The sequence below is a fragment of the Ranitomeya variabilis genome, chromosome 4 (genome assembly GCF_051348905.1).
Source record: "Ranitomeya variabilis isolate aRanVar5 chromosome 4, aRanVar5.hap1, whole genome shotgun sequence".
NCBI lineage: Eukaryota > Metazoa > Chordata > Amphibia > Anura > Dendrobatidae > Ranitomeya > Ranitomeya variabilis.
This window is the reverse complement of record NC_135235.1, coordinates 599115110-599128169: the sequence shown is the minus strand read 5'-3', so window position 1 is coordinate 599128169 and position 13060 is coordinate 599115110. Positions and strand designations below refer to the sequence as shown.

General features: G+C 48.8%; 1 protein-coding gene across 1 annotated transcript in view; it reads left to right on the top strand.

Moving 5' to 3' along the window:
• Window positions 1–3102: 3102 nt before the first annotated feature.
• PARD6B (par-6 family cell polarity regulator beta) overlaps window positions 3103–13060 on the top strand; it is a 26460-nt gene continuing 16502 nt past the window's right edge. Inside the window, exons 1-2 of the mRNA XM_077253224.1 lie at window positions 3103–3354; window positions 10618–10840. Of these exons, the coding sequence (XP_077109339.1) occupies window positions 3169–3354; window positions 10618–10840 (409 nt within the window). The 5' untranslated portion in view covers window positions 3103–3168. The remainder of the gene's footprint in view (window positions 3355–10617; window positions 10841–13060) is intronic.

The window sequence follows — 13060 nt, the reverse complement described above, 5'->3', positions numbered from 1 at the left end:
TGTCACTATATAGGAGGACTCCTCCTTATAGACAGGTAGTGTCGTTATATAGGAGGACCGCTCCTTATAGACAGGTAGGTGTCACTATATAGGAGGACCGCTCCTTATAGACAGGTAGGTGTCACTATATGTGAGGACAGCTCCTTATAGACAGGTAGTGTCACTATATAGGACTGCTCCTTATAGACAGGTAGGTGTCACTCTATAGGAGGACCGCTCCTTATAGACAGGTAGTGTCACTATATAGGAGGACTGCTCCTTATATACAGGTAGGTGTCACTATATAGGAGTACTGCTCCTTATATACAGGTAGGTGTCACTATATAGGAGGATTGCTCCTTATACACAGGTAGGTGTCACTATATAGGAGGACTGCTCCTTATGCACAGGTAGGTGTCACTCTATAGGACCGCTCCTTATAGGCAGGTAGTGTCACTATATAGGAGGACTGCTCCTTATGCACAGGTAGGTGTCACTCTATAGGACCGCTCCTTATAGACAGGTAGTGTCACTATATAGGACTGCTCCTTATACACAGGTAGGTGTCACTATATAGGAGGACTCCTCCTTATAGACAGGTAGTGTCACTATATAGGAGGACCGCTCCTTATAGACAGGTAGGTGTCGCTATATAGGAGGACCGCTCCTTATACACAGGTAGTGTCACTATATAGGAGGACCGCTCCTTATACACAGGTAGTGTCACTATATAGGAGGACTGCTCCTTATACACAGGTAGTGTCACTATATAGGAGGACCGCTCCTTATAGACAGGTAGTGTCACTATATAGGACTGCTCCTTATACACAGGTAGTGTCACTATATAGGAGGACTGCTCCTTATAGACAGGTAGTGTCACTATATAGGAGGACCGCTCCTTATATACAGTTAGGTGTCACTATATAGGAGGACCGCTCCTTATAGACAGGTAGTGTCACTATATAGGAGGACCGCTCCTTATATACAGGTAGGTGTCACTATATAGGAGGACCGCTCCTTATAGACAGGTAGTGTCACTATATAGGAGGACCGCTCCTTATAGACAGGTAGTGTCACTATATAGGACCGCTCCTTATAGACAGGTAGTGTCACTATATAGGAGGACTGCTCCTTATAGATAGGTAGTGTCACTATATAGGAGGACCGCTCCTTATAGACAGGTAGTGTCACTATATAGGAGGACCGCTCCTTATAGACAGGTAGTGTCACTATATGGGAGGACCGCTCCTTATAGACAGGTAGGTGTCACTATATAGGAGGACTCCTCCTTATAGACAGGTAGTGTCGTTATATAGGAGGACCGCTCCTTATAGACAGGTAGGTGTCACTATATAGGAGGACCGCTCCTTATATACAGGTAGGTGTCACTATATAGGAGGACCGCTCCTTATAGACAGGTAGTGTCACTATATAGGAGGACCGCTCCTTATAGACAGGTAGTGTCACTATATAGGACCGCTCCTTATAGACAGGTAGTGTCACTATATAGGAGGACTGCTCCTTATAGACAGGTAGTGTCACTATATAGGAGGACCGCTCCTTATATACAGGTAGGTGTCACTATATAGGAGGACTGCTCCTTATAGACAGGTAGGTGTCACTATATAGGAGGACCGCTCCTTATAGACAGGTAGGTGTCACTATATAGGAGGACCGCTCCTTATATACAGGTAGGTGTCACTATATAGGAGGACTGCTCCTTATAGACAGGTAGGTGTCACTATATACGAGGACCGCTCCTTATAGACAGGTAGTGTCACTATATAGGAGGACCGCTCCTTATAGACAGGTAGGTGTCACTATATAGGAGGACCGCTCCTTATACACAGGTAGGTGTCACTATATAGGAGGACCGCTCCTTATACACAGGTAGTGTCACTATATAGGAGGACCGCTCCTTATAGACAGGTAGGTGTCACTATATAGGAGGACTGCTCCTTATAGACAGGTAGTGTCACTATATAGGAGGACCGCTCCTTATAGACAGGTAGTGTCACTATATAGGACTGCTCCTTATATACAGGTAGGTGTCGTTATATAGGAGGACCGCTCCTTATAGACAGGTAGGTGTCACTATATACGAGGACCGCTCCTTATAGACAGGTAGTGTCACTATATAGGAGGACCGCTCCTTATAGACAGGTAGGTGTCACTATATAGGAGGACCGCTCCTTAAACACAGGTAGGTGTCACTATATAGGAGGACCGCTCCTTATACACAGGTAGTGTCACTATATAGGAGGACCGCTCCTTATAGACAGGTAGTGTCACTATATAGGACTGCTCCTTATATACAGGTAGGTGTCGTTATATAGGAGGACCGCTCCTTATAGACAGGTAGGTGTCACTATATAGGAGGACCGCTCCTTATAGACAGGTAGGTGTCACTCTATAGGACCGCTCCTTATAGACAGGTAGTGTCACTATATAGGAGGACCGCTCCTTATAGACAGGTAGTGTCACTATATAGGAGGACTGCTCCTTATAGACAGGTAGGTGTCACTATATAGGAGGACCGCTCCTTATACACAGGTAGTGTCACTATATAGGACTGCTCCTTATAGACAGGTAGGTGTCACTATATAGGAGGACCGCTCCTTATAGACAGGTAGGTGTCACTCTATAGGACCGCTCCTTATAGACAGGTAGTGTCACTATATAGGAGGACCGCTCCTTATAGACAGGTAGTGTCACTATATAGGAGGACTGCTCCTTATAGACAGGTAGGTGTCACTATATAGGAGGACTGCTCCTTATAGACAGGTAGTGTCACTATATAGGAGGACTGCTCCTTATACACAGGTAGGTGTCACTATATAGGAGGACCGCTCCTTATAGACAGGTAGTGTCACTATATAGGAGGACTGCTCCTTATACACAGGTAGGTGTCACTATATAGGAGGACCGCTCCTTATAGACAGGTAGTGTCACTATATAGGAGGACCGCTCCTTATAGACAGGTAGGTGTCGCCCGCACAGAGAGGAGTCTCGTCTATCACACATTGTGTCTCCCCTCCTCTTACACTTTGCTGTCACATTTGTTGTTGTTTCCATGGTAGCCGGCCGTAGTGACGTCATCACGTAACGCAGCGCTCCTTTCCAGGTGTCCTTCTTGCCTTGTAATGGGCGTGGTCTGCGGATGGGGCAGTGGGCGGGGTATTGACGCATATGATCGAGAGGTGGGATTGTGACGTAGCGGCCCCGGGCTCCGTGTCACACGGGAATACCTTCCAGATAATCCAGGCGCAAGGTGGACGACTAGGAGAGAGCGCTCAGAGCGGAAACATGAACCGGAGCCACCGGTCTACGGGCACCAGCAGCAGGTCCCTGGGTACCGTGGAGGTGAAGAGCAAGGTACGTGCCGGGGAAGCAGGAGGCGACATGGAGGGGCAGAGAAGGGAAGGGTGCGTAGTACGGACACCTGCCGCAGGGGAGGAGGCGGCACCGGACTGGGGCTGAGAAGGGGGCATCTGCTGGGGAGGAGAAGGGGACATGGGGGGCACCTGCTGGGGAGGAGAAGCGGACATGGGGCGCACCGGACTGGGGCTGAGAAGGGGGCACCTGCTGGGGAGGATAAGCGGACATGGGGGGCACCTGCTGGGGAGAAGGGACATGGGGGGCACCTGCTGGGGAGGAGAAGGGGACATGGGGGGCACCTGCTGGGGAGAAGGGACATGGGGGGCACCTGCTGGGGAGTAGAAGAGTACATGGGGGGCACCTGCTGGGGAGTAGAAGAGTACATGGGGGGCACCTGCTGGGAAGGAGAAAAGACATGGGTGGCACTGGACTGGGGCTGAGAAGGGAGCATAGGCATCACCTGCTGGGGAGGAGATGGGGACATGGGGGGCACCTGCTGGGGAGGAGATGAGGACATGGGGGGCACCTGCTGAGGAGGAGAAGAGGACATGGGGGGCACCTGCTGAGGAGGAGAAGAGGACATGGGGGGCACCTGCTGAGGAGAAGGGGACATGGGGGGCACCTGCTGAGGAGGAGAAGGGGACATGGGGGGCACCTGCTGGGGAGGAGAAGGGGACATGGGGGGCACCTGCTGGGGAGGAGATGGGGACATGGGGGGCACCTGCTGGGGAGGAGATGGGGACATGGGGGGCACCTGCTGAGGAGGAGAAGGGGACATGGGGGGCACCTGCTGAGGAGGAGAAGAGGACATGGGGGGCACCTGCTGAGGAGGAGAAGAGGACATGGGGGGCACCTGCTGAGGAGGAGAAGAGGACATGGGGGGCACCTGCTGAGGAGGAGAAGGGGACATGGGGGGCACCTGCTGAGGAGGAGAAGAGGACATGGGGGGCACCTGCTGAGGAGGAGAAGGGGACATGGGGGGCACCTGCTGAGGAGGAGAAGGGGACATGGGGGGCACCTGCTGAGGAGGAGAAGGGGACATGGGGGGCACCTGCTGAGGAGGAGAAGGGGACATGGGGGGCACCTGCTGAGGAGGAGAAGGGGACATGGGGGGCACCTGCTGAGGAGGAGAAGGGGACATGGGGGGCACCTGCTGAGGAGGAGAAGGGGACATGGGGGGCACCTGCTGAGGAGGAGAAGGGGACATGGGGGGCACCTGCTGGGGAGGAGATGAGGACATGGGGGGCACCTGCTGAGGAGGAGAAGGGTAAGTGGGAGTTTCCTCTGGAGGACAGTAGGATACATGGAGGAGGGGGCAACTGCTGAAAAGGAGAGGCCTACATGGGGGATAGGAGAAGTTTATAAGATGGAGGAGGGGACATGGAGGGTGTGCTTCCTGGAAGAACAGAGTGGGTGTGTTGGGGGAGCACCAGTTTGGGGAAAGAAAAGGATGCATGTAGGGGACCGTGATGGGCGTGAAGGAGGGCACATGTAGGTGGCACTTTCTGAACAATAGAAGGCATATTGGTGACACCCACTGGCTTGAGAAAGGTGAAATGGGGGCTATTTGCTGGAGATGAAAGCTGGGAACTCCCAGGTGGGCAGCAGTTGTAGTATAAGATAGAACATTGACAGAGTCTGGAAGGTGGGCACCGGGAGGGTTCTCAGGTGGGCATTGCACGACTGAAGCTTCTTACCAGGGATGGGAAGCAGTGGGTTTCTGGTGGCGCCTACTGGGAGTGGCAGGTAAAGGATCTTTCCAGATAGTTTGTACTTGTAGAGAGAAGGCTCCTGGGTGCTGGGCACCTGCCTGTTTTCTTGTGGGTGGTTATAAGTGACCCTGAGGTGTTGGGGATTGTGTATGGGATATGTCCGGTAGTGTGCCCGTCTCCTCCGTGTGCCCCCCGCCCATCCTCGGTGTTCCATAGTATCACTTGTTATTATTTGCTCTCCTTCCATAACACCAGCTCTAGGTGTGTGATTTGTGAGCTAAATATAGAGTTGTCGGGTCTGTGCTGCCATATACACATTGTCCAGATCAGCCGGGGCTCGGCCTCGGGTCCAGCGCTCTTCCTACTGTGCCCAGGTTTCAGCTGATCTGCACCTACACCCCGTACTGGGCCTCGCGCAGGTGGAGCAGCCTCTGTTGTCCACTCTCCTCTCTGGGGGAACTAAATTAAATAACTTCTTTATTCCTAATACAAGCACAACTGGGAAATGTATCCCTGCATAGCTGAGAGTTACCACTCAGGAGCCTGGGAAAGCTTGCCATCCTATTAATACAGTGCTACCTCTCCGACAGACCAATTGCTATCCTTGCCTCGCCTACTTCATGAATTTTGAGAGCTCGCTGACAACTTGTGTTATAGAAGTAGTCATAATAGTCACAAGGAATCCAAGGGACTGGCTGAAACGAAAAATCTCCCTACTTATGCCAGTGTGGACGTGTCCCTAGTGGTGGTGGACATTGATGTGCAGGTTTACTTTTCAGCTGTAGCCTCCCTACATTCGCTGGATGACTATCTGTTATGGATTTGCCTTTCAGCAGCCTGGGAAAGCTGGATGTTTACTTTGTAAGGGCTGTAATAAATGCCATGTTTGTTGTCACTCAGCTTTTCCAAATCCAGATCACTGTACAATAGACAGCAGGAAGAAATATCAGAATGTGGGGAGTGCAGAATACCATGATTTTCATGTTAGATCCTTGCTGCCAGTGGTGCTGGTTGTCTCCGAGTTGGCCTGCAGAACCCATACCCTTTTAGACCTGGTGGATTCAGTCTGCAGACATAGCGCTCACTGGCATTGCAGGGGTTATAATTAGCCTCTTGCTATGTCCTGACCTTATGACATCACCAGGTCTTTATCCTTCATGGCAAGGTCCAAGACTTCACCAGCCCGCTGGCGTGAGCACGCAGGTCAGTGGGCAGCGCACTGACACCCACCCTAGATCTGCAGGGGAGAGCTAGCTGTCCTGGACTCTGCCCCTGAGAGGGGCTGTTAGTGCAGCAGTCGGGCATATTGTTCCACTACTTGATGCTGTGAGACTATTGTTCGTCACGTCCATTCTACTCTACAATAGTCACGGCGAATCTCCTCTGATATTTATAGTAAATGTCCTTAAATCCTCTGCGCCTCAGACTTTGTGTGTGGTCATAAGTAGGTATCTTTGGGGTTCTGGCTCATGTTATCCTTGTTTGCTATGAGCTGTGTGAATTTGCCCCCTCATAGCTGGAGGGGGCATTCCACCCTTGCAACAGACATCAGACCCCCCTGTCCTGGGATAGCGCACTCACCGGTAGGGTCCTTGTATTGATTTCTTCCATGCTGCCCAGACTTCCTGGCTGGCAGACCCCCACTGTATGACTATACTGTTTACGTTTTTACCCAAAGGGATGGAGATGTTGCACCTTTCCTGATCAGCCTGTAGTCCTTGGTGGTCTTCACCACCTCCATGCCCACATTCAGCTCCTTCCTTATGACTGTACAGAGGAGCAGCATTAAGACTGTCGCTGGGTGAAAGTCTCCCTTGTGACCGCTTTCTACAAACCTCTTTATCTCGTGTATTTACTCGAGTCTACTAGTGATTTCATCTGTAACCTTTGATATTTCACGTTTATTCTTCAGCCTGCAGATAACGAATAATTACTGAGTTCCTGGAAAAATGTTCACAATGCAGCAGATGTGTGTTTACCCAGTAAAGGGGTCTGTCCAGCTCCATAAGGTCAAACTTCCATGTCCAGAACTGGAAACCAGTAGAGACCTCATAGTTTGCTACAATGTATCAACAAAAAGTTTGGAGTCCAGGCATTTTAATGCAAAGTGTATTTTCTACTATGTAACAAACCCTGAACTGTCAGGCTACTGCACATGCTCAGTATTTGCACCAGATTAATGTTACTTAAAATACATGTGCTTTTACATCCTAAATTCAATTGCATGGGTGAAAAACACTAAAATGCAGAAAAAAGTGTCATGCTGTAGACTTGAAAAACTGCTTTGGTTCCAAGGTGGAAGGAAAAATAAGCACCCTGTGCATCAGATTTCAGAAATCTCATGCACTTTTTTTCTTTCTCTGAGCTAAATGCAACATGTAGACAGGCCTAGAAGTATTCAGGTAGAAGGCCTTTGTGTCTTCTCCTGAGTGTTTCCATTCACTGACAAGAAGCTGAGATCACAAGTCGGGAGTAATTGAAACAATATCTGTTAGGAAGTTGCAGAACTTTTCCATCATACAGTAGAAGATGACTGGTGGAATTACCAAGTAGACACAGCAGTGTAAGGATCGGCAGCACCCAGACCCCTGGGCGAGCGTCCTGGGCACTGTAGTGGCAGACTGGGGCTTGTGTAGCAGGTTCTGCTGCTGCTCCTGTCTGGCAGGTGACCATGAAGTGAGCCTGTCTGGCTGCAAGCGCTATCAGATTGTCTTCTGACCCCGAAGGGCACGGAAGAGTTTGCTTTACCTTAATTAAATGAGTGTCTCTAAAGATAAACAGATTACGCTCCTGCCTCGGCTTGTCTTCTCCTACCAGTGACAGTAATTGTGTTAGGGCCCATTTACACTGGCCGATTATCGGAAACGAGCGCTTTAGGAATGCCCGTTTCCCGATTATCAGGGACACAGACCTGCAATCACCTGACAACACGCTCATTCATCAGCTAAAGTCAGGCTTAAAAATCATCGTCAACATAGTGCAAGCAGGGCCCGTGCTTCCCAGAAGAATGATTCCATGTGCACAGAACGCTCTATTACCGATTGTTCTGCGCGCATAGGAAGCGCAGTCGGCCTGTCTAAATGGACTCAAAACCGCAGATCAACGTGCATGTCATTTAACGGCGGTTTAAAAGGCCTCTAGTGTGTGTAACTATATGTACATACTTAATAGCATGCAGGTTCACACATAAGAGATCACGGGTTACATACGTGTATACTCGCAGTGCTATGTCCATCTATGTTCACATGCCGATCAGTACAATTGAAATGACGGGCAGACCTAACATTGTATGTAAAGTATTCACTATTCATGCCATACAGTAAATATTTGGAGAATTTATAACATTTATTGATATATTTGGAAAACACAAATACTGAGACCTCACAAAAATGGATTAAAAACAAAGCGCACAACATCAACCACAGAAATGATGTGCTTAGCTGGTAACATTAGCCCATAATTGAGTACTCTCCACAAATATAGGCAGTGCTCCCCATAATCTATCAGCGGTAATAAAAACTTCTCTCATAAATGTGAAACCATATCATGAAAGCGTCAAATGCAAAAAGTGCTGTCAAGAGGCACATATAACTCCTTTAATGGAGAGAAATCCCTGTGTGCATATGATTACACAGCGCAAGAGAATCCGTATAATGTGATATCCGGTAGTGTAGATGGTGTATGATAACCCAGTCGGTGTGTACCAAAACCTGGGAGAGGTGTTAATGGGGATGGGGGAAAGTGCCACAGTGTAACTTTGTGTGTGCTGTCTGCTTGCACTCATCGTTACATACGTGTGCGCGCACCCTCACCGTCATACACCTACACCCATGTGTGCTCGCGCACCCTCGCCCTCATGCACCTACACCCATGTGTGCTCGTGCACCCTCGCCGCCATGCACCTACGCCCATGTGTGCGCGCGCGAACCCTCGCCGCCATGCACCTACGCCCATGTGTGCGCGCGCGAACCCTCGCCGCCATGCACCTACGCCCATGTGTGCTCGTGCACCCTCGCCGTCATGCACCTACGCCCATGTGTGCTCGCGCACCCTCGCCATCATGCACCTACGCCCATGTGTGTGCGCGCGCGCGAACCCTCGCCGCCATGCACCTACACCCATGTGTCCTCGCGCACCCTTGCCAGGACGCACATGTACGCACAGACTCCTGGGACGTTCTCTGTTACAAGCTGCTATTTTTGCGGCTCATTATCCATTCTTAGAAATCTTTATTATGTGTTTTTTCTGCTTCTTCAGGAACTTGCGAGCTCGGGTCGCTTGGTTATTAACCTCCGTGTTTCATGTAGCAGCACAGTTACCCATTCCTGCAAATCTCCGTGCCCAAAGCTTGCAGCCACAGCTCAGAGACCTCTGCCTGTGCAAAGGGAAAATTTAGCATGACGCTGACAAAACTCTTCTATCTTTTTGATTGACGTATTCTTTTCTTTATTTTTTTCTCAAATGTCTGTGGCCCAAATACCTCATTCACTTTGGCCCAATTCCATGTGACCTTGCAATACTGTCATTAATAGTAAATGAAAGGGTACATCCTTTACATAACTTGGGGTGCAGTAAATTAGAAATTCCTCCAGAGCTTACTGAATTAATTCAATGTTCTCTGCTATGTTCTTTAAATAGGTCGTACATGATTACGAGAGCTGAAGGGGTTAATTAGAGTATGCGAGCCGCATACCTGCAGTAGTGAGTATGAGCAGATGAGGTATTTGCCGTAAGCCTGAGTGTAATGTGCTTTTTGGTGTTTATCTGCCTGACTCAGGCGCTCGGCATTGTCCTTCCTCCGACAGGCAGAATGTGTGCGCTGACCTCTTAGTCACACATAGGTGTGTCCGATCCGAGGGGAGCGAGGTATTGGGACGTATGACGCTGACGACAGACCTGGTGTCTCGTACAAAGCCATTTCCGTAAAAATAGAAAATCTGAGTTAACACGCTCTCTGATTAGTTACATACTTTGTATGTTTAGCAGGAGCTCTGCCGCCATAGATCCTGAAACCTCGCCTCACGTTTGCCTACAAGCCCCTCTTTTCTCACGATGACCTCTGATTTTGATAAATCTACCCCATTTTTCTAATTATTTTGCACACGAGTCACTACCATGTGCAGAAATCAGCAGTTGGCACCTGTAAAGGTTGCGGGAGGAAATCTGCAGAAAGTGAAAGCGTGGTGTTTCAAATCTGCAGCGAGCGCTTTCTTGCGCAAATTTTTGTCACGGATTTCACCCCAGTCAATGTTTAAAAAAAAAATAAAATAAATAAAGTACTGTGATATCCGCAACGAAACACACAAGTAACACATGCAAGTTGTCTGTCTTCGTTGTGGCTTTGTGACCCTATCTGTAAACATGGCCTTAGGTAGTAATGCTTGTCCTCACTGCCCCCCATAACCTATGACAGCCCCCATTGACATAGCCCGATGGCGTTATTGTTCTGAGTCTGTACGGACAAGAAGTCCATTATTTATGCTGCGTTTTTTGTCTGTTAGCTGACTCACATTTGTGTTTAAACATTTCTCTTTTTTTGTCTTCGCAGTTTGGCGCAGAGTTCAGACGTTTCGCATTGGAAAGGTCAAAGCCTGGAAAGTTTGAAGAGTTCTATGGATTACTTCAACATGTACATAAGATTCCCAATGTGGATGTGTTGGTGGGGTACGCAGACATCCACGGGGACCTACTGCCTATTAATAACGACGACAATTACCACAAAGCGATAACTACGGCCAATCCCTTACTCCGATTATTTCTACAGCGGAAAGGTAACGTCTTGTGCATGTGTCAGCCATGGCTTGTCTTTGATTTGTGGTGCCGGTTTAGCCCTCCATATATAAATCTTATATTTGGAGGCGAAGTACAAACCGAAGCTTTTTTTTTGTAACGGCCAGCTTGTAGCTAATCTCCAGGGAAGACTAGTTTCTCCCAAATCAGATCACTGTTCAGTGCCCAATGTCAGGACGACCCCACTAAGAATGCAAATAACCAGAGCAAAGCCTGTGCAGACACTGAACATGCAGGCAATGCTGTAAGATTTCAGCTCTGGAGTCCAATGTGAACATACATATTAAATGCGTGTGTGTATAGGAATGCCCTAAACCCCCTCTTTAACTATTTCCTATTTATGGAGCTAAGAATCAGATTCCTTGTTGTCGCAGCTTGCAGGTGGATTTAATGTTGAATCCAGTGATAGGAGTAGTATAATAAGGAAACTATGACTTTTAACTAATGGTCCCCATAGACATTAGATAAGACGACCCCAGTGATTTTTGGCCTGATCAGCCGTCTGTGTATAGGGGTCTCCCGACAGATGATGTAGAAGGCGCTAAGGATCCAGCCTGTTGGATTTCATTGATTAGTCCTTTGGCTCAGCGGTGCGATAAGTCTCTGCCCGCGGTCCCCAAATGGGGAACACAAGAGCTTGGGTTCCTGTATATGGTAGAGATGACGGTCAGCCGCATGATCCATCAGCATTCGCCATCTAATGTGTATGGCCAGCTTCTACTGTAGGTCACCTCCACGACTCGCTGTCCTATCAGTGATCCTGGTCCTATCCCATGTGGTGGCGCTGCGGGCAGAGCAGGAATCTGGCACTGTGATATGTTGTGTAATGAACTATGCTGCTTTTAGTTTCTTCTCCACTGAAAATAACTTTCTATTTTTTTTTAATTTCCTTGCTTTGGTAGAAAAACACCTCCCACACGTCCATGGTGCGGCGCTCAGCGTTTCCTTGTGCTCCTTTGACGTGCAGGCATTGCGTTGCTGTCTGACTCTTCTGCGTCGGGGGTTGTTTGGTCCATTAATTTTATGTTTACTTTCAGCTCAGGCTCCGATATGTAGAGCATTATCTCATGGATTGTTAATGATTCATTCCAGCCTTGGCAATCCACGAGAGTTATCATCCAACTTTCCTGGAGTGCTGAATGGCCGTCGACCTAGCTATCCATCCATGCCGGCGTAAGAGCAGGGGTCAAAATAAGAACAAAAATGGCAGCCAATCAGTTACCAGCCATCTTTCCTATTGTTTGATCGGAGTAGGAAACCTTCAGGGAAAATCGGTGATGACCAATATGTCCGCCATGAAATCTCCCCCAGCGATCGCAATGGACGGTGTACTGTAGCATTTACAGATATTGCCATCATGTGTCATGCATTGTTTTCTAGGTTTCTGTCCCTTTAACTGTGCACAGTTGTTGTTTCTGGGAGCTGCTGCCATATAATGGGCTGATTATATTCGTGTTGTAATCTGTGGCATAGCTGAGTCTCTCTCACACGGCAAGTTCCAGATCCAATATGGATTCCGCCTGGGGCAATTTCTGCAGATCGGCGCGGCCTCAAAGAGGGTTGTTCACTGCATAGATTCAGTCTTTTGCAAAGTTTCCCTGCTTAACCCTTTAATGACCTGAATGGGCCTTAACTAGCTGATGTTTTTGCTTCTCCATTTTTAGTAGTTCTCCCATGATTGGCGCTCTTTAAGAGCAACTATTAGGGTCTTTGCAGACGTTGTGTTTTTGTTGTGTGTTTTTTTTTTTTTTTTTTATGTTCAGTTTTGTCACAAAACCTGAAGGATTTCCTAGTTCCAGCAAAGTGAAGGCAGTTCCTAAGGCTAGTTTCACACTCGCGTTCGGCAGGCCTGTGGATGAAAGCCTTCTTTCTCCGTGAAGCCCCGCCCACTGCCGCGCCTCTAACTTCAGCTCCGCCTATGTCTGCATGCGTCCTGCGTACCCTATCTTTAACATTGGGTATGCAGGCCATGCGGATGTATGCGGATATCTTCGCATGCATCGTTTTGACCCTGCGCCGACCGCAACAAAATGCAACATGTTGCGCTCGATGCAGTTTAGCGCAGCATCAAAACGGCACATGCGGATACATCCGCATGGCCTGCGTACCCAAAGTTAAAGATAGGTACGCAGGACGCATGCAGACATAGGCGGAGCTGAAGGAAGAGGTGCGGCAGTGGGCGGGGCTTAACAGAGGAAGAA